General features: G+C 43.1%; 2 protein-coding genes across 3 annotated transcripts in view; one reads left to right on the plus strand and one right to left on the minus strand.

The window, feature by feature from the left end:
• The first annotated feature begins 1,631 nt into the window (after nt 1-1,631).
• On the plus strand, nt 1,632-22,996 carry plcd1a (phospholipase C, delta 1a). Of its 2 annotated transcripts, none has more exons than XM_012816126.3 (15): nt 1,632-1,903; nt 6,929-7,087; nt 13,034-13,262; nt 13,882-14,011; nt 14,186-14,414; nt 14,663-14,864; nt 15,266-15,410; nt 16,210-16,362; nt 17,793-17,936; nt 18,255-18,411; nt 18,734-18,850; nt 19,218-19,396; nt 19,790-19,925; nt 20,236-20,385; nt 20,922-22,996. In XM_012816126.3, the coding sequence occupies exons 1-15, from the start codon at nt 1,873-1,875 to the stop codon at nt 21,011-21,013; spliced, it is 2,253 nt and encodes a 750-aa protein (XP_012671580.2). In that variant the 5' UTR covers nt 1,632-1,872; the 3' UTR covers nt 21,014-22,996. The 2 variants fall into 2 exon arrangements, with proteins under 2 accessions (XP_012671580.2, XP_031440178.1); XM_031584318.2 differs by lacking the exon at nt 1,632-1,903 and adding an exon at nt 3,145-3,332.
• A 37-nt stretch (nt 22,997-23,033) lies between these two features.
• vill (villin-like) overlaps nt 23,034-25,830 on the minus strand; it is a 19,823-nt gene continuing 17,026 nt past the window's right edge. Inside the window, exons 17-20 of the mRNA XM_012816127.3 lie at nt 25,163-25,351; nt 24,765-24,833; nt 23,893-24,150; nt 23,034-23,646 (exon numbers count right to left, since the gene is read on the minus strand). Of these exons, the coding sequence (XP_012671581.2) occupies nt 23,533-23,646; nt 23,893-24,150; nt 24,765-24,833; nt 25,163-25,351 (630 nt within the window). The 3' untranslated portion in view covers nt 23,034-23,532. The remainder of the gene's footprint in view (nt 23,647-23,892; nt 24,151-24,764; nt 24,834-25,162; nt 25,352-25,830) is intronic.

Raw genomic sequence — 25,830 nt, forward strand, 5'->3', positions numbered from 1 at the left:
TGCCAAAGACACTCTGAACCAATTGGGTATAACAGCTGCATTTTTAAAAGATTCGGTTAACAACTTTATTGGTATTTGCTCTGGGATTTACATATATATATATATCTGTATCATTCGACTGATCGAATGGAGTTTGAAGTGTTCTTCATTTCTGTTTTCAATGCACACTTCAGATAAGGGAACACATGATGCTACCAATGACCTATGCTCAAAGAATAACACTTGCACCATTTTTAGCTGCTATTTTAACACATTCTTCTGGATGACTGGCTTTTGACAACCAAACATGAGACCCATGGGCTGGCAACACTGTTTCTCTCAGCCTTGTCAGAGTGAAAATTCAAGGCAACTGTAGGACAGACCGAATAGAGTTGGTACACTTTATGCTTTGTGTCTTGGCCCTTATTCCATAGGCAACATTCATGTTGTAACATGCAAAGGGTAGTGAGGTAAGAGTCTCTGGTAACTTAGATGTTGTGCGTTAAATGGTGTGGAGAGTTGTTCTGTGTTAGAAATTTGTGTGTATTGCCCTTTCCAGTGTAGAATGTATGACTGTTACCTGTGCAGTATATCCAAGCTAGACTTGCCTTCAGTTTGCTATATGTGAGTGTATACCAGTCACCAGCACAATAGCATGCCCGGCGTGGGAGAGCTGCTATCAAAATGAGCAGTCTCGCTGCGCAGTCTTCTTGGCTAGCCCGTTATAATAATTCCCACAACTGACTCAGATAGCCAATACAGGGAGTATTTTTATTCCAACTCTACCCATGAAACAGTAGCCTACCTTGGGACATTTGAAACACTCGCCCTTAATGCTGTGAAGCTGCCAGATCAATTAATTGCAAAAGTGTACCATTCAACAAAAACAATTAATTTCAGTTGTGATTCTTATCCTGTGCCTTGAAAACAACTGTCACAATAGATAATTGGTAAATCACACAAAAACACCTTACATATTTCTAGAAAAGGCCTGATATCTTTATATCTTTCATGTCAGAATATGCCTATTGTCAGACAGCTCAACTATTACAAATATACAAATGTGTTTTAATCTGTCTTCATAAATTCGAATTGCATATGACAGTTTTGTAGTATGATTGATTGATTGAATTGAACTGATTGATTCTTATGGGCCTAACACCATTTGAGACAACCGGATTCTACTGCGCGGGCCGATATCTTTAGGCTTGAGAGGCGCAAGTCCTCAAACTGTCCTGCCATCAAAGAGGAGGAAACTACTTATCAGATCAATTCAGAATATAAGTTATTGAAGCTGTTCCAACTGTCCCTCTGTTCTAACTCTGGGCTACTCGATCTCCCCCTATAGTAAGGCATAACACGTCGTGGAATAAACAAAACAGTTTAACTCTCCACGAAGTAAAAAGGTGGTTAACATACTGCTGTAGATACATTTGGAATCCTATTTCTAAAAAAAAAAGTTTCCCCATCTGGGACCTTGAGCCAACTAGGTTACTCTTAAATCAAAATCAGGCTTCATCCACCTATTGACCAGCCGGGGTAAGTGTTGTAGTCTACACATAATCACATTACATTTTCCATTGAGTGAGCAGTCTCTGTCTACAAAAACAGGAAACACAGATGCCGCATCAGTATGGGTATGGCCAAATTAGTTGGAAGTCGAATTGACTTGAAGGACTGGTGTTTCAGTGTGGGTGTGTACGAGCACCTGACATTGAGTATTCCAGTGCGCTCATTTTTCTGCCTGAGCGGGTTGGCAGGTTGCGAAAAGGCAACGATTGCAGTCATTCAGTCTGATTACACACATTTCCGCCGTTATTTTGATAGCGACATCTGATAGCGACAGCTCCCCTTACTTACTGGGACTATTCCTGAAGTTGGCAACATTTAAACATGGAACTAAATGGCACTGCTGGTAAACACGGTAAGCTTTTTGGGATGATCTATATCGTAACGTATGCTATGCTATAGTTTGCTGCGGCTGAATGAAGTATGTGATTTACAAATAAAAAAACTCTCCGCTGCCTAGAAGACTAGCCTATAGTGGTCTCTGTCTTTTAGAATAGTCTAAATGTGTCTTGGGCAGCTAACGTTATGCGTTTAGGCTATTTAGTGTGTTCTCTGTCAGAAAGGGCTATCCTACCAGAACGTCAGGAAAGAAGTTGGAGAAAGTTTAACACGAGGGATGCCTGATGACCACTCTACCATCACGGAGTAGGATTAATTGTCAACGTTTTCAGTATGAATAAACTAGATAGCCTAGTTATATCTGTAACAATTAAAGACTAATTTAGATATTTGGCATATGGCATATTTGGCCAGTGAGGGGTGGTGCACTATTGTATCGATGTTAAATCTAATTTATTTTTACCCTTTTGTCAACTGCATTTTCCTTATTGTGCCTGTCTGTCGTGGACTCATTTTTATTCTTACTCGTGACTTTATGCCCTGTTGAATTTTAGTTCGTTTTTAATTTGCCACATTGGTCCTTGTAATTGCAGTTCATTGTAGTCTGAATTTAGCATGTTCATTTATTTTTTCTCTTCCGAACAAAAACTGTGGGCCTCCATGGTAAGCTACTCCGTGTCCATGTGTTCCGTGTTGTAGGCCTACTGTCAACTCTACCGGAAAATATAACATGAAGTCCTGTCAACAAGCATTTCATTCTTGCAGTAGGCGATGTCCAAAAATATATATGTGTGTGCCGTGGTCATTTGAATACCACAGGAGGGCGCAGTGTATCAATAATACACTCGGCTACTGTTTTCAGGTGAATTGCATTCCGATGTTAAGGGCAGTGGTGTTCGATAGCTTTAAGCGTGGGACAACCTTGCGTAATGAAAAGGTTCCCCAAACAAGCTGACACATGAACCTTGATTGTCTAACAACCTGAGGAAATGGTAGTCAATGAATGAACACATACGTTTTTCGGGGTCGTTTATGGGTTTGTGGTCATGAACGTTTTTTAAACTCACATACGCACAAAGAACTGACTAATATTCAGCCAAAGTTATACAGTAAGTTAAGTAAGTCGCTTATCTATGTAACGCATTTTTCTGTCAGCCTCTACACACTATGCTCTGTGAGTGCAGTATGCCTGGAGAACCGCCTGCTTGCAGAATCACTCACGAACACGCCCCTAGAACCAAATTGAAAACGTAATGTGAACAACCTAATGTTTTTTCAGCCATCCCTTCAACTCACTGTGAATTGCCTCGCCGGTCTGGGATTGTGTTGACTCCTTGCATCAACAATGTCTTGTTTACATAAAAGTCCCAAAAGGACAAAATCTCAGGAGAAAATATATCAAGAGCAGTGCAAAAAAGCTGCGCAAGAGAATGGAAAACTAATAGGTATGTCCCCTTCTTTTTCGTTTTCCTTGAGGAAGGAAGATTCGTTGCATTCAAGAAAGGTGCGCGTGTGTTGACTTCAGCTGTTGCAGCTGATGTCATTGAGCTTCCTAGTTGAGTTGATGCAAGAGAAGACTATGAGCGCGTATGCTTTGAGTCTTGTTCATACAAAGTTTCTCCGCAAAGTATTCAGTGAATTAATAACAACATAGGCTAGTCTCTTTCACAGTGTAACCTAGGCTACCCTAGGGTGAGTGAGTTAAGTATCTTATGTCTTCGCTTTTCTGAAAGGGTGGGTTTGACATAGCTTGCTGCACAGGTTCAAAATCCGTGTTTTTATTGTATTGGTGGCGTAGCCTATATTAATCACACCGTTATTACTGAAATTCACTTAGGCCAAAGTCTGATCAACAGAATTATATATATATAATTAAGTTTATTATAAGTTATCCACATGTAGTGCATTGTCTGTTTTTGTGTTTACTGGGTTCATTTCTTTACCAAATGAAATGTTTAAAGGGTGATTACAACCCGTCTTCATACTCCTGAAGACAATAACTAAAAAGCCTCTTTTACATCAAAAGATAGGTCTGATTGGGAGTTGAAGGGAGTTGTCCAGACTGAGTTGACATTCCAGAATTGGAGGCATAGCCTAAGGCTATGATTTGCAGAAAGAAAGGTCATACCTATTGAGGCTGTGCCTTCTTTTTTGTAACACCATCATTTTCAAGCCAAGATTAGATTCACCTGAAGCTTTTATAGTATCATGTAGCTTCACTGGGCAAGATAAAGAAATGGGTGCTCCCTTTATCGCTTAGGCTGGATCTAGATTGTGGTCCAGGCCTAGTGTTTACAGAGGAATGTTTTATTGCAGTTTATAGTAGTTTCTGAGTGCCATGGTGTGGCTTTTCTTTCGCAAGAGACAACGATCCAGTCTGTTTTGGAGACGATCCTCATGGGAATGTTGCGGATTCTTCTGAGAAATGATAACTTGCAACGTTTCAGATGAAAAATCCAGTCATTCCATTGGTTTTTGGTTAGCGTAGTATATGGGATGCACATTTTCTACTGAAATACCAGGAGTGTGGGAAGCAAACAGATTAAGAAAGGCTTATCATCACCCAGCCTTAGCCTGGTTTGATATGTAAACACGTAGCTGATGTGTCCTACCTAACTAGAGCAAAAGAAAAACCAAAACAAAACAAAATGCTGACATGAGAGCAGCCTGTGGTTATGTTTAGAAGAGAGAACTAAACTGACCGAAAGGGGGAAAATTCTGTTAAAATGATGCCTCTGCCAAGGCACTTTGTAACACTTGGCGTGCAGAAACCATCCGAGTGTTTCAGTCTTGCAGCTCTCACAGATGCAACATTCACGTCAGCTGGTCAAGTCTCAAAAAAGGGTACTTATTCACATACCTCAACTTAAAAAGTGTGTGTGTTTATTTTAAGGTTGAAATTGGAAAGATTCTTTTTCGGAAGTAGCCAGCACATGATTAAGACAGAAATATCTTACTCAATTTCTGTATGCACACTAGGGGAAAGAGGTCTCGACGATCCTTTAATCCAGAACCAACTTGCTTCAGGGCGTCCGTTAGTTTTCTGCTGCTCACATCTTGTTCCCTCTTGCCTGGTACTTCAGCACCAGTGGATACTTTAAATGTTAAGTGTGCAGAGTGTAAAGGGCAAGTTCAAGGCAATGGTGCAAACTTGTTTGCTCAGCCAATTTGGGGATGACAGGAACTAAGAAGTGTTCAGGAAATGGAGGGATGATTCACATTCATGAGGCAGAAGCTGGACGCACACAAATACTGAAGTTAAATCCAAACTGGGGCACAGAGTTAAAGCAAGCATTTCTTCTTCAATATAACAGATCCATAGCTTTTCTTTTGCTCTTGAATCATTGCAGTCTTGACTTTATTTATAAAAAGCTACACAAATCTCATACGTCCATAAGTTATCTTCGAAGGTTTTGTCTGAATGAGGTAAAGCTGTGTAGTTATTGTGAACTAAACTAAACTCATTCACCCCAACCTGTGAAATAATCGATGCTCCTCGCCAGCATGGACAGGTTTGGACAGGTACGGTCCTAAGGCTTCAGATCCTTCTGACTTCACAGCCACGGTCCCCTCAGGACACACAGAGAAACAGCCTTTTTGGCAGGAGCGTGTAAAAAATGTCCGCAATGTCGGGTTTGTGCTGACTGTCCACTGCCCCTTGAGGTGAGGCGAGGTCTGGGCCACCAGCATCCGACAGGGCCTCATTAGTTGTCATCTCAACACAATTGTTGTTGTTGTGGGAGACTCTGAATCAATGCTGTCTTCTCAGTGTAGTAATTGGCTGTGAATTTTACAATTGAGTCAGCCCTCCTCCGCCCTACAGTCTTGTGGTTGTGAGTCAGAGTTGCAATATGGAAGAAGTGACGGTCATTGAATCACAGTGACAACTCTAGCACAAGCTGTAGGACTGATGCTTAACAGATGCTGGGGAATGTTGATGGTTTGACGATAAAACCGGATGTTGTGGAATGTTGTTTTCTTGGGGTGATTATAATAAACAGCAATCCCTGCGACAGGGCAGGGCCTCAGTGGAGAGGTTGTTAGCGTTAGCCAGAATAAAGCATGCTGTGTGTTAATAGGTAATATATTTAGAAATGTGGAGTCTTGTGGAAAGTTAGCTGGTGGTGCACACCCTGTAGCTGGAAACCACAGTCATCTGTCTATTACGCATGAAATGCTTGGAGGTTTTAGTAAATCTATGAAAGCACGGCTGAGACTCAGTCAGGCTTTCCATTGAGGCTGTGACCAACTCCCATTGAGGGGTCAAACTTGGAGGGACTGACCTGTTCCTCTTTGTCACCAGTAGGTGAAATGGGTATCAAGAAAACTCTGTGTAAGCTCAGTATGAGTTCAATAATAGAAGGATATCAGAATCCTTTACTAGATTTGATGCCAGTGATTTTCTTGTTAACACTGTCTCTAAAGTTCAAGTAACTGAATACACAAGGGCACTCGTACTTGCTTTTGTTATGAATCTGTTGTCACCTTCTTAAATCTGGATGCTAGTTCAGGATGGTTTAACCTCTTGCTCTCAGTTTACTGATTCACAAAAATCAGGTATTCAGCAGGACCATGGTGGTGCAGTATGCTGACCACAAACCAGTAAAAGACCCAAAGGGCAGATTCTTCTAGGATACGATTGCACACGCTTGACTCTCTGGTCTCTGTTGCAGTCACATCGGAATCCTTGCCCCCAGGTGTGAAAGATGTCTCATTTTGAGGTTGAGGTCTCTAATGTCAGCGTTTTTCTTTTCAAAGTAAAGTTTTCCAGTATCGTTGGCTCCAGGGCCGCTTTTTGTGAGCGTGCTGGAATGAAGTTTACTCTCACTTTCCTCCTGTTTCAGTGAAAACATAATGTTATGCAAGTGTTTTTTTTTTTTACAGAAAACTGTATTTAATGTGTGTATTTCTGATTTGAACAACGCGCTGTTTATATCTGTTATTTGACACAGTTCCTTAATGAAACCAAAGATAGACTGATGTTACTGTGTGTGGTTGACTCCCTGATGTCCTTCCTAACTGGCTTGGATCTGCTGTGCAGGGTTAGAGGGCGATGCAGACCTGGAGTTCCTGCTGTTGGGTGGAGAGCTGCAGAAAGTGCGGTCGAACTCTTGGAAGAAGAACCGCTTCTACAAGCTGCAGGAGGACTGCAAGACCATGTGGCATGAGTCCCACAAGTACCTCAAAAGTACTCAGACCTGTAAGTGTCAGTGTGTGTGTGTGCGTGTGTGTTTGTGTGTGTGTATGTGTGTGTATGTGTGTGTTTGTTTGTTTGGAATAGTGTCCAAGGGATTTTGCATGTGTCAATTTGGTTGTGTGTCTGTGCGCGCACGATCGCACGTGGGTTTGTGTGGGAAGGGTATGACCTCAAAGAGCCACACTTAAAAATTGCCATTGAAAGTGATAAGGTTTGACTTATAACAAGTGAGAAAGTGATAACAATCAATTTGACACATTTTCAGTTAAGATTCACTCACCATCTGCCACAGCCGCTTGTCCATCTCCTCCCCAGCATCACATGTCCTGCTCTGTTCTAAACGCAGGGATCTAATTCCTTATCTACTCAGTGCAGCAGTGTCTTGTCTTTGGTCGCATCATTGCAGCACTGGTAGCAGATCTGATAGATGCTGAATCACGCACAGTCACAAACACTCACTGTGCTTTTTGGTAAACATAACTGATTGCCTTGAGTTGTAATCAGTGGAGTTGTGTCTATACGGGTGTGTTTGTGTGTCTATGCGCGTGTGTGTGTGTGTGTGTCTATGTGGATGTGTTTTATGTCATCCTATTACAGTAATGCATAGGGAATGTGTTTGATGTGCAATACATATTCCAGAGAAATCTAACAAAGTGTAATCAATCTTATCAAAGGTATCCCAATCCGGTTTGTCAGGATAAAACCTGTTGTGTCATGCCATATACCCAGAAGAGTCCCGACTGAACTTTACCTTTTATACACACTCCACAAACACCTCTTCTCAATTCATGTCTGCTCAACAACTGTCAACAGTTTAGGCCTTTATATGTTTATCATGTATCTGAACAAACATATCTTCTTAGGAACTTAGATGACCAGTTATACCGAGTTCCTCTCTCTGATGATCAGGGTAGTAGGAATATACAAATAATGTACAATAACAATAATGTACAATAACAATAAAAACATATACACCGTATAGACTGCAGAGCAAGAACGTTGTTTTCACCACCCAGAGCTGTCGTAGTTAGCTTTCTGATTTCTGGTTATATCATCTTAAATGATCCTGCTCCTTCAAAGCAGGGTCCAGCTATCAGCCCAGAGTTGTAGCTGGCTTTCCGATTGTTGGGTTTATCAGCTTAAACGAGCCTGCTCTTTCGAACCAGGCTCCAGCTATCAACTGATGGATGTCTCTCAGAGGAGCTGTGGTGGTAGAGACAATGGATCAAAACAGGAAGAGATTGTCTTCTGCACTGAGAGACATGTGAGAGACATGATATGCCTGGACGGAGACGGTATGTGAGCCCTGCTGTGCGAGATAAAGTTCAAAGCTGAGAGACCACACCATCGCACATATCTGTTTCATTTCCCACTCAGTGAACTGCACACGTTTCTTTTCGTGTCTCAGTGGTCAAGTCTCTGTGTGTGAACTTGTTTTGTTCCCGTTTATAAGACATTTACAACACAATGGAAAAGGCTTTTTGATTCAGCCTCGTTCTGACCTCTCTATGAATAATCACCGTGGCAACCTTAGTAGCCTGCCTCAGAGGCCATATTAAGGGGGGGGGGGGAATGGAAAGAGAGAATATCTCGAAAGATAACATGGCCAGACAAGAGAGGAAAAAAGAGCTGCTCCCCTTCACCCTCTACCTCCCTCCCATCACACACACACAAACACACACACACACACACACAAACACACACACACACCGACACACACAAATCCACATTCTCCACCATCATTCCCACATACTATCTGAAGCCCCATCCCACCCTGGTGTTCCCCCCAGACCAATCCTGGCCAAAGGGTTCTCCTCAGGCCCGGTTTATCAGCTCAGTGCCAGACCACTGCTGGCTCCTCTGGAAGTCTGGAGGGAAACACCGGAGAAGCGCTCGGAACGCCAGCCTCCTGTGGGCCAACTGAACAAACAGCACGAAACTACGGCAAGGGCCGAGAGATATACAGGCCTATGCAAATGTAGATTTGATGTTTTATTGCAGTTTGGGTTCGCTCTTCCGGGAGTCTTAGGGGCTGAAGCGACTCAGATGTTCCAGGCATATTTCGCTCAGATGTGGAGGATCCACAGTACCCCTAGCTTCCGTTCCTCAGAGGCTTTACTGTAAAACGAGGCAAGCAGAGAGCAAAGGAGGACAGATGTGGCTAATGCCAAATATGTGAAGATGACAGAGAGATGGAGCATGGAACTGTTTTATGGGCGATGAAGAAGACGGAGAAAAAAAAAAAGAACTTCTGCCTTCAGTGGCATTTCCTCGTACGGGGAACTGGACTTTTTTATTGTCTTCCTGTGAGGCTTATTGTGCCAAGTTCACTGCTGATATGAATGCATCTGCAGGAAGGGAGCAGAGAATGGGGACACATTGTGTTTATAAAACAGGGCCCCGCCTCAGCGCACTTCACTGTCACTGTTTTCTCCGCGAGTCATAATAAAGACTGCTGACGGGCTGAGGCTGGATGCATGGCATGTGTGTATACACACAAACAGATCTGCACGCACACTCACACACCCACCCAGGCACACGCACACACACACCCAGGCACACGCACACACACACCCACACGCACGCACTCACATGCACACACACACACATATACTCACACACCCACCCAGAGACACGCACGCACACACACACCCACCCACGCACACACACTCACATGCACACACACTCACACACCCACCCAGACACACGCACACTCACACGCCCACACGCACACACACACACACACAAACTCACACACCCACCCACACGCACGCACGCACTCACTCACACGCACACACTCACACACCTACCCACCCACACACACACACTTTCACACCCCACGATTCACATGCACGCACACACACACAGTGAGGCACACACACATCTATACACATTCCAAAACATAAAAACACATAAACAGACACCCACACACACAGATACTCACACACACAATCAGTGCTGTGCACACACACACACACACACACACAAAATCACTGGAGTACACACACACACACACACACACTTATGCTCATATCTGTCTGTGACACACTGTTATCAGTCCCCTTAGGAGGAGGAGGAACAATTTGGGCCCCAGTCAACAAGAAGGGTGTTTATATTGTCTATCCTGTGTTTATGGTAGCCTCCCTCTCCCACACAATGCTACACAGACTCAGGGCAAGCCGCTCTGTACCCTTGCACTGTGATAAGTGTCTGAGGCAGGTCAAACAAGGTGAAATATGACAGAGTTGGATAATGTGTGTGTGTGTGAGAGAGAGTGAGAGTGGGAATACATACCAAGGGGGCCTAATTTCGCAGCGAGCAAAGCAACGAGCAACAAGCAAAGTCTGCCGCCCAAGCTAATTTAATAACTTGGGAAAACAATTTAATACCATGAGCAAGATCCAAACACAAACATGTGTGGGTCAATGCAGTGCTCCCACACGCCACATGATAGTTTTAGTTCTTGCACGACGGACTTTGCTCGTTGCCCGTTAATGACATTCGGGTCCCCTGTGTGTTTCTGGTCCGAGTGGTCAGTGGATGTGGTCACTCCAGCTCTTGAGAGGAGCAGTGGGAGCAGACGTGAAAGACAGGAATAAGAAAAGAGAGGACTGTGCGCTGGAAGTGCATAACTGCACTGAGAAAGGAAAGCAGCGCCTCGAAATTCAGCTTTTCAATTCACAGGAGCTCTTTCTTGTGAAGGGACAATGGCTACAGTCTGTCACTACGAAGAGAGTTTGTGACACAACTGCCAAAGCTTTCAGATACTGAGTGTCCTGTTTTATGGGCACTTCCTGGAGGTAACTGCCTTTTAGTTTTAGGCATTTACTGTAGCTTGAGCTCCAAAGCATTCTACAGTGCAGTGGAGGGAGTGTGCAAACAGCCTATTGTGTGTGTGGATTTGATCAATGTTTGTCTAATTCTGTGGAGTATCTGTGTTTGTTTTACTTCTTTTTACTTTTTTTCCCCATCATAGGTCTTGACATTATGAATGTGTGAATGTTTTTAAGTCCTACTGCAACTAAAGATTGTTGAAACATATGAAGGCCTCCTGGCTGAAATATCAGTGGAGGTCATAGTCAAAGATGCGTCTTTAAGCTTGAAGCTTGCTTGTTGTCCTTGTCAGAGAATACCTCCCTTGGATTTTTCCTGTTGGCAAATAGGAAGTTGTCAAGAAGTTACTGTATCAGGGTCAGAAATATATCATGATAGCACAGTGAAAACAGTGGTAGGTCGAAAGCAGAAGGTGAGATTTAAGCAGAGTGTTTATGATGGGTGCTGATCTGAGAGAGGCAAGGATCTGCATGGGACATGAAAGGGATGATTTTCGGAGGCATCGCACAACAATGTCCCTTTTCTTCCAGCGCGTTTAATGGGAATGCAAAGAATTTCAGCATGACATGTCTGGGACACTGCCCGCTCACACACACACACACACACACACACACACACACACACACACACACAAACACACAAACACAGAAAGAGAGCCCTCCACTTTGGATTGGGCCCTCATCCAAAATAGTTTGTCGACAATGCCACAGTTTTCTGTGGGCTCCTTAGTGCGAGTGTGTTTTGTGTGTGTGTGTGTGTGTGTGTGTGTGTGTGTGTGTGTGTGTGCTTGCTCTGCTCTGCTCTCCTCTTCTCGGTCCCAAAACAGCAGCTTATCTTCTGTTCGCTGGTTCTGTAGTATTTGACCTAACCCCTCATAAGCTGAGCATACATGACCCTGCCATGCTACAGTTCACTTCCCCGGCCATGCATTGTGCGGAGCTTCCCCTCCGCCTCACTTCAAGAGTCTGGCTATACTTCACTAGTTTACGTACGATTAGAGCCCAGCTCTGTTTGATTTCCGCAAAAGCATTTAAATCAGCTGCACTGAGTCCGCTGCAGGATTTGGTTGGAGTTGACTGAACCCCCTTTAATGTCTGTTACGGGAATAGAAAAACAACCCCCTTCACTGTCAGCTGCGCCCGTGACATGAGACGTATATATATATATATATATATATATATTACGCTGTGGGCAGTTCAAGGCTGTGATTGCAGGCCAGACACAAGGTATGACGACAGGAGACAAAAGCCATGAGTCAACCCTTGTTTTGGTTAGGATAGTGTGTTTTGTTGTCTCTGCCTGTGTGCGTAGCAGACTGATAAATGGATTGCGTCATGGGTGACACTATACGCTCTTCCGTATATTAAGCTGCTGCACAATAGGCCAGGTCCCAGAGCAGTGCAGAGGGCCGAGGTCAGCCCTTTCCAACGCATGTTATCTTTCAGGCAAAGCAGGAGCCTAGGCACTAACTCATAGTAATCTGGGAGAGTTCAGCTGTGAATGAGCATTACTGAAAAATCACAGGACACCCATGAATGAAGTACAGATATAACATGTGATGTTTACTGTTGCCAGTATTAAGTTGTAGGTCCATATGCATGGTCATTTTTATGAAATGTAAGTGCCGGGTTTTCAAGTGCATTGTCAGCTGATGATAGGTCTGGTGAATTAAACCCTTTCGCTAATGTAAGCACATTTAAACCACAGCTTGGTTGGATTCTTGTTTTCTGGTTGAAAACTCAGCTTAGTGTCTTGGCTGCATCACCAGCCATTCTCTTCTATTCTCTTCTGCCACCTGCACAACATGTCGTCCATTAGCCCTTACATGAATTGGAGGGGTCGGAGGTTAAGAAATGAAAAAATAGTAACCGTCATGTTGATAATGAGGTCGGGCTGGGCGAGCTAGAAACTTTAATTGGTTAACTTTTGGCCCCTAGACGAAACACAAACAAACTCATCTATTCTCAGATATTTTAATTTCAGCTCTTGTTTTCTTTTCAATCAGCTCATTTCAGTTCCTTATATCTCTTTCAAGGCATGAACTTTCTTTCTTCTCTGTCTCTCTATTTCTCTCCCTCCCTCTCTCCCTCCCTCTCTCTCTCCTCTCTCCTCCAGTCTCCATTGATGACATTGAGGCGGTGCGTCTTGGCCGGCAGTCGGAGGGGCTTCAGAAGTACACTGACCCCAGCCTGGAGGAGAGCTGTTTCTCCATCATCTTCAAGGGTCGGCGCAAGAACCTGGACCTCACGGCCAGCTCCGTCGAAGAGGCCAAGCGCTGGGTGACCGGCCTGGAGAAAGTCATCACCAACATGCGTGGCCTCAACCGACAAAAGACCAGCGAACAGTATCCTTTCTCAGGGGCCAAACTAACCGAGGGTCACAGGGTTTGTTTAGAAGACTCATTCTCTAACAGGCTATAGTTAATTGCATGAACCCAAAGGATTGAAATCTTTCTACTTGTTTTAACAAAGCAGATTTGCCACTTTCAAGCCAGATCATGTGATTAGTCAGATTCCCATTCTGCGGATATACAGTATATACCCTAACCCTAACCCCGAGATTTAATTCAAAGTAATTTATTAAACACAACAGTCATTTGAACTCCATTTAAAATGTGTGAGCCATCATCATGAAACCATTAGATCTATAACTATAAGATCTTTTTAAATATACTGTACATTCTTTTTTTTTTTTTAAACATATATTTATTAAGAATTTTGTTCATTTTACAAACAATACAAGACAACACAACAAGGCACATATAATGCAATTTGCCCTCACATATAGCACATACACTAAATATACATTATTTTGGAGAACTATTACATTATTCTTAATGAAATATAGCATAATTGATCCATCATTATATCCTTTATTGATTAGTTGAACAGGAGAGTTTTAACCTATTGTAACCAAACGTTTCAAGGCTCCAGTCATTGTGCAACCTTACATCAGTCACTAAGCTGGATCTTCAACTGCATGCGCAAGGCGGACAAGAACAAAGACAACAAGATGACCCTGAAAGAGCTCAAGCACTTCCTGCATCAGATAAACATCGAGGTGGATGACACGTATGCTGCAGTGCTCTTCGCCGTGAGTAAAACAATCAGCAGTCACGGACCACACACATAATGTCACATCCATCATTACAAACACCTCCTTAGCGCATCTGTGCCACTGACTTAATAGCATCCTGTGTTTATTCTTGGGGTATTGTCTTGCGTCGGTCATGACTTTTTCCTCCCGTTTCTGGCGATTGTCCGTCAGAAATGTGACAAGTCCAACTCGGGCTCCCTGGAGGGCTCAGAGATCAAGCACTTCTACGACCTGCTGACGCACCGCGAGGAGATCGATGTGATCTACGCCAAGTACGCGCAGACCGAGGGCCAGATGAGTGCCGCTAACCTGCTCAATTTCCTGCTGAACGAGCAGAGAGAGACCGTCTCCATGGAGCACGCCGTCAAGCTCATTGAGAAGTATGAACTGGATGACACAGGTAAGATGGCCAGAGTGACTATAAAACGAATTGGATCTACTTGTACATTGTCTACATTCACATTCATTTGTATTCCAGTCATTTAGAATTTTTTATACAACACTGAATAAAATGATGTGGGAAGTATGGCTTCACAGATTTATACCTTCACCGACATATTAAACATCTGCTATCATTACACTCCTGACATTTAGTATTTATGTATTATGATGAACTAAAACTTAACTATTTTTGTGCTCACATTGCAGCCAAGCAGAAGAAGCAGATGACCAAGGATGGTTTCCTGATGTACCTGCACCAGGAGGAGGGGCTTATCTTCAACCCCGCCCACAAGGAAGTGTACCAGGACATGACCCAGCCAATTAACCATTACTTCATCTCCTCCTCCCATAACACCTACCTGATGGAGGACCAACTCAAGGGGCCCAGCAGCACAGAGGCCTACATCAGGCAAGTGCCATGTACATCTGTCCTGTGATGCCACAGCATTAATAATATCAATTAGCATTAGGACTAATACTCTTTGAGTTTACATCTACATTTGCATCTATGGTGTTGATTGGGATTAGTTGTTTCCAAAGCCTAAAGGCTACTGAATACTCCCCCCAACAACCCCAACTGTTGTTGCCAGATAAACGACGAAGATCAAAGCTGACAGATGAGCAGGGCTGCTGTAGCGTCTGAGCAACCACAACCCTAATAACCTTCTAGCAGAGATAGAAAAAAAATATTCCTGAAAGCATTGTTGGTAACTAGAAGAGAGAGAGAGTGTACTAAATATGTGTCTCTCTATCATTTTAAGACGGTCAGCCCAGATCTTCTCTGACTATGTTGATGTGCTGTGTCCTCAGAGCACTGATGAAGAGCTGTCGCTGCGTGGAGCTGGACTGCTGGGACGGACCCAACGGAGAGCCCATCATCTACCACGGCTACACGCTCACGTCCAAGATCCTCTTCAAAGACATCATCAAGGCCATTAAAGAGTACGCCTTCAAAGTGAGTACAGACAAAACTGTCATAGAGAGAGAGTTCTGCATCATAAGCCAATGAATACTCCAGTATTGTCTGTTTGGACAATCAGTCTTATACACCCATTTACCCCACCCATTGTGTTGAATGTAGTCATTTACCTGTTCTGAAATCCTTATAAATGATCTGTCATTAAAGAGTTCTGTGAATGTGTGTTCAAATCCATATTTTACCAGCAAATGTTTGTGTTTCTTTCTGAAAAACGAATCATGGAGCCTTGGCGATGAGTTAGCGTCAGTTGTGGCAGTGTAGCAATACCTGTGGTTGTTAGGCAGAGAGTTTGCCTTCAGCATCAATGGACCCGTGCCACTCTAGGGAAAGAACTCTTATGTCATCTTAACGCAGCCTAAACGCCTATTCATAGATCAGCACGCATTGCTCTCAGTGTTTACATGCTTTTAAGATATACTTTGCCTTCGAATGGCACATATAGCGTGTGTGCTGAATTATTCAGTAAATCAATCAGCCCAAATCCCCCTCTAAGACACTGAGGACCTGCTGCAACCTCACCATGACATAAAGGTTCTGAAATACCATGTGGTTTACATGATGGTTCTCTTTACTGATATTTACTACATGCAGGAGTGAACACATATGACGTTTAAGATATAGCACTTAATATTGCCCAATGTTTATCAAAGCTAATGGCATTGAATAAATGTTTATTAATGCACTGAATAATATAAAGTATAATATATATAGACCTATCCTTTACATGGCGACCTTTCACTAATGTATAGTGGCTCCTATTGACCCCCTGTGACAGACCTCTGAGTACCCGGTCATCATCTCCCTGGAGAACCACTGCACGGTGGAGCAACAGAAGCTCATGGCCCAGCACATGACCTCCGTCCTGGGGGAGGCACTGCTCACACAGCCCCTGGGGGACCAGATGCCCTCAAACTTCCCTTCACCAGAGGTCAGTGTTTTTTTATGAGAAAAAAGAAATAGAAATGAATCAGATCAATCAATAAATATACAAATAGTAAATAATAATAAATAAATAAAAGAAAACAAAGAAAAAACACAATGAAGATATTTGTGAAGGCCAGCATGACTGTAGTTGTCATTTGCACCGAGCAAAGCACCATGGGATTACCACAGAGGTCAAAAAGCAGTCAAGCTATCAAGATTTGCAGATGTTTTAGATAAAAATAGACTGGAAAACAGTTATTTCAGTTTTCAGTTATTATTTGCACAGATTTGAGAATGCCTGTTTATGCTATTAGGTTGGCTGTTTTGTTACACCACAGCTAAATATTGACACACCCAACACTCCCTGTAGAGTTTTATAACATCCTCGCATAGTTCCTGTTTACCATTTCCACGAATTCAGATCAGATGTTTCAGAAAGGGAGTGCACGGGAGGACATGTTTGTCAGAAGGTATCACTTTTGTGTGAAGGATTGCACCCTTTTTTCACTCCCAAGCACAGATGTTGCCTGAAGGGTGTGCTTCACCTTTAAGGGCTGAGCGGCTGGGATGGGATTGGGGTGTTGGGAAAAGGAATTTCCTTTTGATTAGAGCGGGAGCCGACTTCTGTGGACTGTTTACAAGGCATGAGTGGAATGCATACAGCTGGCTCGTATTCCCCTTCATTATACGCCGTTATGATTAGTCTGTTCCCTCCGCCGTGTATGTGTGCAGACAACGACTGTAAGGAGAGTTGGGTTCACTTGACATTGTTTCTGCTCGGGGGCTGGAGCTCTGTGGAGCAGGGAGGGGGTGGGGGGGGGGGGTGCTTAGGTTGCAGCACCTGGAGAGAGATGCCTCACACACATGCATGCTTACACATGCACAGACACAGACACACACGCGCGCACACACACGCACAAGCCTGGGGGAAAGGGGGAGGTAGGGTGTAAAGCTCGACACCTGAGAAAGTCTAACTCTCCAAGCTTCAACACACATGAACAAAAAACACATTTTCTAATGTAATGCACACTCCCTCCCAACAGATGACAATAGAGAGCGGGTCATCTTACACCGCCGTTCTTCTCCTCTGCAGGGCGGCATACTGTGTGCAAATATAGCGGGGAATGCTTGTGGTATTGTGTCTCTGGAAGGGAATTTATAATTATCACTTACATAAGGCTGTGCTGCCTCCCATTGGCTGCCCGCGTGGTGTGACTTGTTATTATCCAGCCACCATGGCACTCTGTTTTTCACTGTTTTTCTCTGTTTTTCACAGCCGCTTTGTTTGGAAAATGGCCGTCACTTAGTCCATGCCCAATTTTTCAGGAGTGTCTGCGAAAGCAATGAGTCTGCTAACACGTGTCACTAACAAATACGCTACACTTTGCTTTACAGAACCTCATTAAAGTTTTACGATCTGTTCTTTTGTCACAGGAGCTGAAGGGGTACTTTCTGATCAAAGGCAAGCGGCTGAATAAGCTGGACGCGGCCTTCAACAACAACAGTGTTGAGGAGGATGAGAGTGTGTCGGAGGAGGACGAGGCAGCAGAAGAGAACATCCAGAAGCCCAAAGAGAAGGTGTGCTGGCTGTGAGCGTCTGCCACACTCAGTCAAATCAAACACTGATTATTGACATGCTTCAGAGTAGCAATCTCTCCACTCAAATGCACTGAGTCACAAAACCACAAACCAACCCTACACAAACAAATCGAGAGCCTAGACTTGTTTGCGTAGACAAACAATGTGGTACGCTGGGTTTTTAGAGGCCAGGTGATAAGCAAAATACAACACTGAGCTGTTATTATTTGGTTAGAATCGAGGCAGAAAAGGACATTGAAATGTCTGATTATCAAGAAGAATTCTTGAAATCACAGGCCGCATTCAATTACTTTTCAGAAGTCCAAGATTAAGCTGGCCAAGGAGCTCTCAGACTTGGTCATCTACTGCAAGAGTGTGCACTTCGGTGGCTTTGAGCACGCTCGCGATGACCAGGCCTTCTACGAGATGTCCTCCTTCAAGGAGGGCAAGGCTGTCAACCTGGCAGACACATCAGGTACACACTGCAACGGCCTCTCCACTACGCACATGCAGTAGGTTGTTGGGGCAAAAAAAGGTTCTCTTGCTGTGGTGGTGTTGTTGTGGTTGCTTCACTCAAAGTGATCAGCCTTGCGAAGACATTTCATAAGCACTTATCTTTACTCATGCACTCATCAACCAGCTTGGTCTAGTGTTGCACATCATGATGGAAAGTGTTGCCATGGTTGTTTTGTTTGGCCCCCTTTGTTTGGCTTCACACTGTGGCACAGTATGCTCCTAAATGAGAACATTCTGTAGGTATTAGATGATGCTAATTTTCTGTTGTTTTCTTTTGACAGCCACAGCCTACATTCACCACAACATGGACAAGCTCAGCAGAATCTACCCAGCCGGCTCCAGGACAGACTCCTCCAACTACAACCCCGTGCCTCTGTGGAATGCTGGCTGCCAGATAGGTATCAGCAATTTGTCCAATTAACATGAATGACGTCAAGCTTACAAAGTCGTATTTAAGGCTGCTACACACATACGCTTAGCCACCTAAGTGTGATTGTTAGTGTAAGAATCATGCTAGATGGTTGCTTCACATCTGTGGTACAAACAGAACTGGGAGAGTTTTAATTTACTAATATCTATTTTACTTTCTAAATGTAGTTGTCCTCTTCTGGTCCATCCTGCTTACACAGAAAGGAACTTGTCATTTGAAATTGGTGGAACGAAAGAATACACTGTGGGAGGACTTTTACTTTCTAAACCAATAGTCTGTAGGTCCTTCCTGCTTACACAAGAGGTGAGCACTAAATACCCCCACTTCCCCTGCAGTGGCCCTGAACTTCCAGACGCCTTCTAAGGAGATGGACCTGAACCAGGGGCGTTTCCTCCCCAATGGACTGAGCGGCTACGTCCTCAAGCCCGAGTTCCAGAGGGACCCGGCCTCCCAGTTTGACCCCAACAGCCTCCAGAAAGGCGCCGGGTACAGGAAGAAGACGCTTCACCTCATGGTACCTGTCAATCACCCCATTACCTCAATGTCAAAGTTGACATAGGTTTACGTTTACTCATTTAGAAGACACTTTCAGGTAAGGTAGGCATTCTGTCAGTTCCCTAAGCGATGGGTAGCACCCTGCTCTACCAGTGCAGCTACAGGAACAGGATATGCTCATTGCCACACTGTCACAGAGTGGGAAGGCGTATTGGGTGTATTTATAAGCCTGTGCCATCTACCCCATCCGCCTACGTGAATGAATGATTAACCACCCCCAGCAGGGCAAAGATTTTCCCTGTTACTCTGTTACCCTGTTAGATAGTGTAGGTGTTGGCTCTCGAAGTCAAACAGAGGCCAGCTATGCGTGTTCTGCTGACTCACGTCCTGCCCTGTGTGTGTGTCCCCTCAGGTGATCTCAGCACAGCAGCTGCCCAAGCTCAATAAGGACAAGTGCAAGTCCATTGTGGACCCCCTGGTGAGAGTGGAGATCTGTGGTGTCCCGGCTGACGCCGCAAGCAAAGAGACGCAGTCCATTGAGAATAATGGCAAGTGGATTCACCAGCACATGATTGTTACACTGTGATTGTACTACTACTTTGAGGAGCTCTGTACCTATCACCACTGAAACGCAGCCAGCTATCACGTGTCATAAGCATGTATAAACGTTCAGTGGGTTTTGTTTTTTACTTAAAAAGTGATGGAAAGTCATTCTTAGACATTCTTTCATTCTAAGACTTTCCTTAGATCAAGTATCAATTAAAAATAATGAAACTGAATAATAATGGGGGTTCAGTGTTCATAGGTGAGGTAGGTGAGAAACACCAAAGAGTAAATTGGGTTTGGCTCCTCCTGCAGGTTTCAATCCCATGTGGAATGAGAGCTTCCAGTTTGACGTGCACGTCCCAGAGCTGGCTATGCTGCGCTTCCTGGTAGAAGACTATGACACCACATCCCAGAATGACATGATTGGTCAATACTGTCTGCCCTTCACCAGTCTACAGAACGGTAAGTCTGCTCTTCTGCACGTCACAGGATAATGCACCAAGTACTTTGCTTTTGGTCTAAAACTAGCGAGCTAACTGTCTAAAACACATGCAGATGCCTTGCAAACATCAACAACAGAGCTAGTTGTTGGTGTAAAAGCATGCCTCAAAAAGCGGCAAATTCCTGCATAGTGTTACTTTAAACAAGGCACTAAAATATGTAATGACTAGATGCTTTGAAGAGTCGCACTAGAGCGTGATGCATATCAGGTACTCATCAGTAGGTTTACCACACACTTGAACTGGATGGTGAAGTGTGCTACTCGTTAGGGACATGGTGTTTGCATGGTCATTGAGTGAACCCATATAATGGTTAGTGCCTGGGTCTGCCTGTGGAGGGCCGGTAGTCTTGGGAAACGCTTACATCAGCCTTTCATTTGTGACTGCTCAGTAGCTAGCCTCTAATGATGGAGATCCTCGGACTCCTGTGGGAGCCTATGCCATCTCTTCCCAGTTTAGTTGCGATTTGGATCTAAAGCCGACTTCCTGTTTCTCTAGGTTACCGTCACGTTCCGCTGCTCACCAAGAGAGGTGACGTCATATCCTCCGCCGGACTCTTTGTGCACATCATGGTTGTGGACGCAGAATAAAGCTGGACCAACATCTAAAGGCCAAACACGTTACACGGAGACCATCGGACGCGCCTTGCTATTGTAGCTTAATATCCCTCTATTTCTAATGGCAAGGCAAGAGTACACCAAATTGACTGTTATTACTGGTATGTGAGAGTTGCCTACTGCAGTGTATGGTAAATTGCTTGCACCTTGTTAAAACATTTACAAGGGGAAAACTTTCATGTTGGCCCTATCAACAATCAGGTGTAGGGTGTCATATGATGGACAGCAGATGAGAATGTGAATGGAAAAATTTTAACTCATCTGAGGTGATCTGAACTACCTTCAGAGAAGGTGTAAAAAGTTTGAAACAGAAAAACTAATTTACAGCTTCTGAGACTTTACCGATCACATCAGGAGGCAATTAAGGGGAAAGTCTGATTGGGTTTTATCACAGCATTTTTAAATTCATTTGAAGACCGTGTGTATATCCAGAGTCTTAGTATTTGGGCCAACAGACATTTACGACACTCTGCGGTCAACATTTAAAAGGCAAGAAACTGGCTGATAGTTTAAGGAGTCATACACACGTTTTATATTGATATTAAATGTTTTTATTTCACTCTTGAAAGAGTGAGAATTGTATGTGTGAAGGCCGAATAGACAAGAGTCCCACAACAGTGGCACGCTAAAACGTACTCCCGCTAGATGAACTCTGGTTCGGCATGTATTCATCCTGCATGACATTTCAGTGTCATCCTAAACAACTACACAGCTTTTATGTAAGAGTGGCCACTAGAGCTGCTTATGAGGTGAATTATCAGATGACTCTGACTAAGCCGTCAGGTCAAATATGCTATTTGGGGTAAGGGTTTATATGTTTCAACATATGTATCATGTACATAGACACAAAGGCTTCAGCTCTCTGTTAATAATATAAGAAAGGTTGATGTTTCTAAATGTGCACAAGATCGCCCTCTTGTGTATTCAACTAGTAATGCTTTTGCTATGGGATGTTAGACAGGACTCATGATGAGTGAGTCCACTTGTTTGTGGTTTATCAGTATTTGTGTGAAATCTAAACATTGTGTTTTACTGAAAAAGCCTCCCTGTGATGGAGCCGAAACACTGACATTGCACAATTTATTGCATTCATGGTCAATGTTTTTTGTATTTAATGTTTTAAACAGTTATTGTAATCATACTAACACATACAGTATCTGTAAATGTACTTATTGAGTGTTTTTGTTAGAATATTTGTACACATTTAACCTTTTTAATGTTCTGTCTGAATTTGACTATATACATTTTTACATTCTGTCCTAACAAGCATTCACATTGTGGTGTTGAGTGCGTTTCTTTGGGAGTTTTGTGAGAGGATTCACAGTACATGTTAGTATCAGAGTTAGGCACCTTTTCAGTTTCATAGAAAATTAAATAAGGTTGTGCACTCCAGAAATGGTTGTAATCTAAATTAGTCTTTAAATATTATTCATAGAAGTATTTTCATACGGCATGCTCTGTCAGCGAAGAAATGATTCTCCAGTTCCGAAAAAGGTTCTTTAAAGCGATAGCAAATTCATATGGTTCCACAAATGTTCCAAGGCGTTTCTAAAGAACCCCTGACAGAGTTCTAAGTGGAGCCAGCATGCATTTTTCCATGGTGACAAGAAGGTTCATTTCTGTTTCTGTTTTTGAGAAGACTGAAAGGTCCAAAAAGTTCTTTGTATCTCTTGACTGAAACTGCATTATTAATTTTCAGCAGTTTTGAAAACAACTTTTTTTACATGTCTCTTTCTTACATGTCAGATCATTAATACTGTCTGGTGTCAATGTTATTACAGGTGCTAATGCCTGAATCATCTACATATCATTTCTTATTTTAACATCCTATTTCAAAATATGACAAGTAAGTGTAATGTTATTTAGCAGGTTGTCTTTTAGAATAAGCAGTCATTCTGTTGCTATGGATATTTTCATTAAGCTGCAAATTGCATCTAAATAAACCGTTAACATTTTGATGAGTCTCCTAATCCCATCCAAGCAAAAAGAGAGATGGCATGCCAAAAAAGTTTAATTTTAACAATCTTTATGGAATACAACAACTCTAATCCCACACAACTGCCAGTATCAACAATTTAAAAGGTGTTTTTTTATAATATAGTAGTACATTCATTTAGTTAATGAAATGAGATGCTAAATAATTACCACCAGGACAGTGATGCAGAAGCAAAGCAGCACAATGTGATTACACTGAATATTTCAGCTGTGAAGGTGTGATTTTCAACTATACTAAATATGTATGGCATTCTCCATTACCAAGATCTTATCAGGCCTGAGATACACAATACAAACAGTGAGCATGTGTACAGTTATGTTGAATCAGTGAGATAAAGGTTCTCCTTTGTGAGATAAATAATGCCATTTGTGGTTGCTGTGGTTACAATGGCTCTTAGTGTGGCAGATTCAATTCCAAGCAACATACAAACAAACATAAATACGTTTTTTAAAGTATTATTTCTCTATTGTGCCCTCAGAAGGAGATGGAGCCATGCTCAGAAAAGCCCTGCCTTCTTTTTCAGGTCGTTCTGGCGCCATTTGGGCAAGCGCTGGAAGTCAGCCTTAGTGGAACCCAGAAGATTCTCAAAGTCCGCATCCGACAGGAAGTCCTGGAACACAGATAATATAACGAACAAAAGGGAAGAATGGAGAGAATGGATAGTGCGAGCAAGAAAGAAAAAGAAGTAGAAAAAACATGATAGTCAAAGGGAGAGGGGGGGGGGGTCACATGAGAAAAAGAGTGAAAACAGGTTTTGGATTTGTTATAAAAATGCAATAGTTTCCAGTGGTAGCAGATGGTGATCGACCAAAAAAAAACGGCCTGTCTAAATAGCATTTAGACATTTGGCACCTACCTCCCTCCTACCGGGGTCAATGCCCTCGGGCAGCTCATCGGGGGCTTTATTCAGGAGCTGCTCAGGACTCCATCTCCCAGAGTTCCTGTTGTTGGAGCTACCGATGTGAGGGGTGGCACTGTATGGGCCACCTGATGGGCCCCGTTGCCTTTGGGACTTGTAGGCAGGAGGGGGACTGCCACTGACTGGGCCACCTGGAGCACTGTATTTGCCCCCGCCACCTTCAGATCTCTTGTTCAGACTGGCATTGTTCAAGTTCTACAACAATAGACAAGTATGATAAGTCTCTCAACTCTTAAGATAGATAGATAGATAGAGAGAGAGAGAGGGAGATACGTAGATAGATAGAGAGAGAGATACATATATATAGAGAGAGAGGCATAGATGGATGGATAGCGAGAGAGCTATCATGTGAAAGATAATTAGTGTTCAAATACAAAAGATGGACTGAGTCTTAATTAATTTAATTCAGCAGAGAGGCTCATGGGTGTTGAGCACTATTCGTCAAAAAGCTCTGACCATAATATATCCTGCACTTGTCTTAATTAGATTCCCACTATACGCCTAATCATAATGCAGTGGAAAGTTGAAGAAATCCAGCAGGAACCAGGCTGTGATTTATCCTACTTACCTGCACTGTCTCATCCTTGCAAGAGAATATCCCCTGCAGACTCCATTAAAATGATATCAGAGGAAGTACGCAGGGTATCACAGGTAAAAATGTATAATTGCCCAACATGAGTTTGCATGATAATGTCAGTACCACTCCTAGTACTAGCTACTTATAGCTATATACTACTACTACTACTACTACTACTACTACTATTTGACAGTGTGTGACAATACACTTGAGTTGTCAGTGGATGGCTTACCACAGTTATCTGGGAGATGGAGGCCACATCACCTAGCTTTCGCTTCATGTCCTCATAGGACAGGCCTCCCTGTGGAGACGAGCTCTTTTAAAACTCCTGGCACTTCCACACTTTCATCATTCAGCGATACAGTACTTATGTTGTCTCAGTCAGAACCTCATCGCCAGTGTTAGTGCTCCTAATGTGGTTATTTTAACATCTGAACCATGAAGGCTGAGTTTAAAGAAACTATAAAAAACAGAATCTTTAAAACAGATACACAGTGTGTGTAAAAATCGTTCTGAAGAATGATTCAAACTACTTGATAATATGTATTGGCATTATGATTATGAAGAGTTGTCTGTCATGTCTCTACCACCCCCTAGTGGACTGAAGTGGCAACTGCTAGAGGTACTCACACTCCACTTATGGGGGTCCCAGGCATTGAACCAGCCAGTGAAGGTGAGTGGTTCATAACCCTGCTTGACTGAGATGATCGGCGTCTGAGGATCCCGCCCAGCTGGGTGTGTCCTCAGGTACTCAAGTGCACTGTTGCACGCCTGCTCAGTTTCGTATTGGTTGGCTGAGCTGCCAATCCACAAGAAGATCTAAGGAAAAGAGACAACGAACAGGTGTATAATCTCATTCATTATCACTACCATGGCCACTCCACCGTATCAACCATCAACCCTGATTGTCCACCACGATTGCACACAAAATGGAGAAATGTAATGTGATGCGTTTTTTTGCACTGTGACAGTATCTCTAAGGTATATGCTTACATTTACAATGCAGGGAAGGTATACATTTTATCATCACATTTGGTCTCTGGGAAGGAATTAGACAAGAGGTCATCATGACAGATTTTCTGAATCATCTTTGTAAGACGTGACAGTTACACACGGTGGAAATGTGTCAGAGCAAAGAATACTATGGAGAGCAATGAAAATTTCTCAGATCTCAGACACACACAATTCCAGTTGTATTATATGTTTAACAACACCAAAGGTTATAAAACAATACTAAAGATTCTGCAACATCACCAAAGGTTCTGAAACAATGACACACAAATCCAGTTGTATTGTGT

This window comes from Clupea harengus, chromosome 17 (genome assembly GCF_900700415.2).
Source record: "Clupea harengus chromosome 17, Ch_v2.0.2, whole genome shotgun sequence".
NCBI classification, from domain to species: Eukaryota; Metazoa; Chordata; class Actinopteri; order Clupeiformes; family Clupeidae; genus Clupea; species Clupea harengus.

Excerpts from the sequence above, each read along its gene's own strand:
- plcd1a (XM_031584318.2), top strand. The coding sequence starts at position 3,233 with ATGTCTTGTTTACATAAAAGTCCCAAAAGGACAAAATCTCAGGAGAAA. Across the intron at positions 14,012-14,185 it reads ATGCTGCAGTGCTCTTCGCC|AAATGTGACAAGTCCAACTC; the intron begins GTGAGTAAAACA and ends ATTGTCCGTCAG. Across the intron at positions 20,386-20,921 it reads CTTCACCAGTCTACAGAACG|GTTACCGTCACGTTCCGCTG; the intron begins GTAAGTCTGCTC and ends CTGTTTCTCTAG.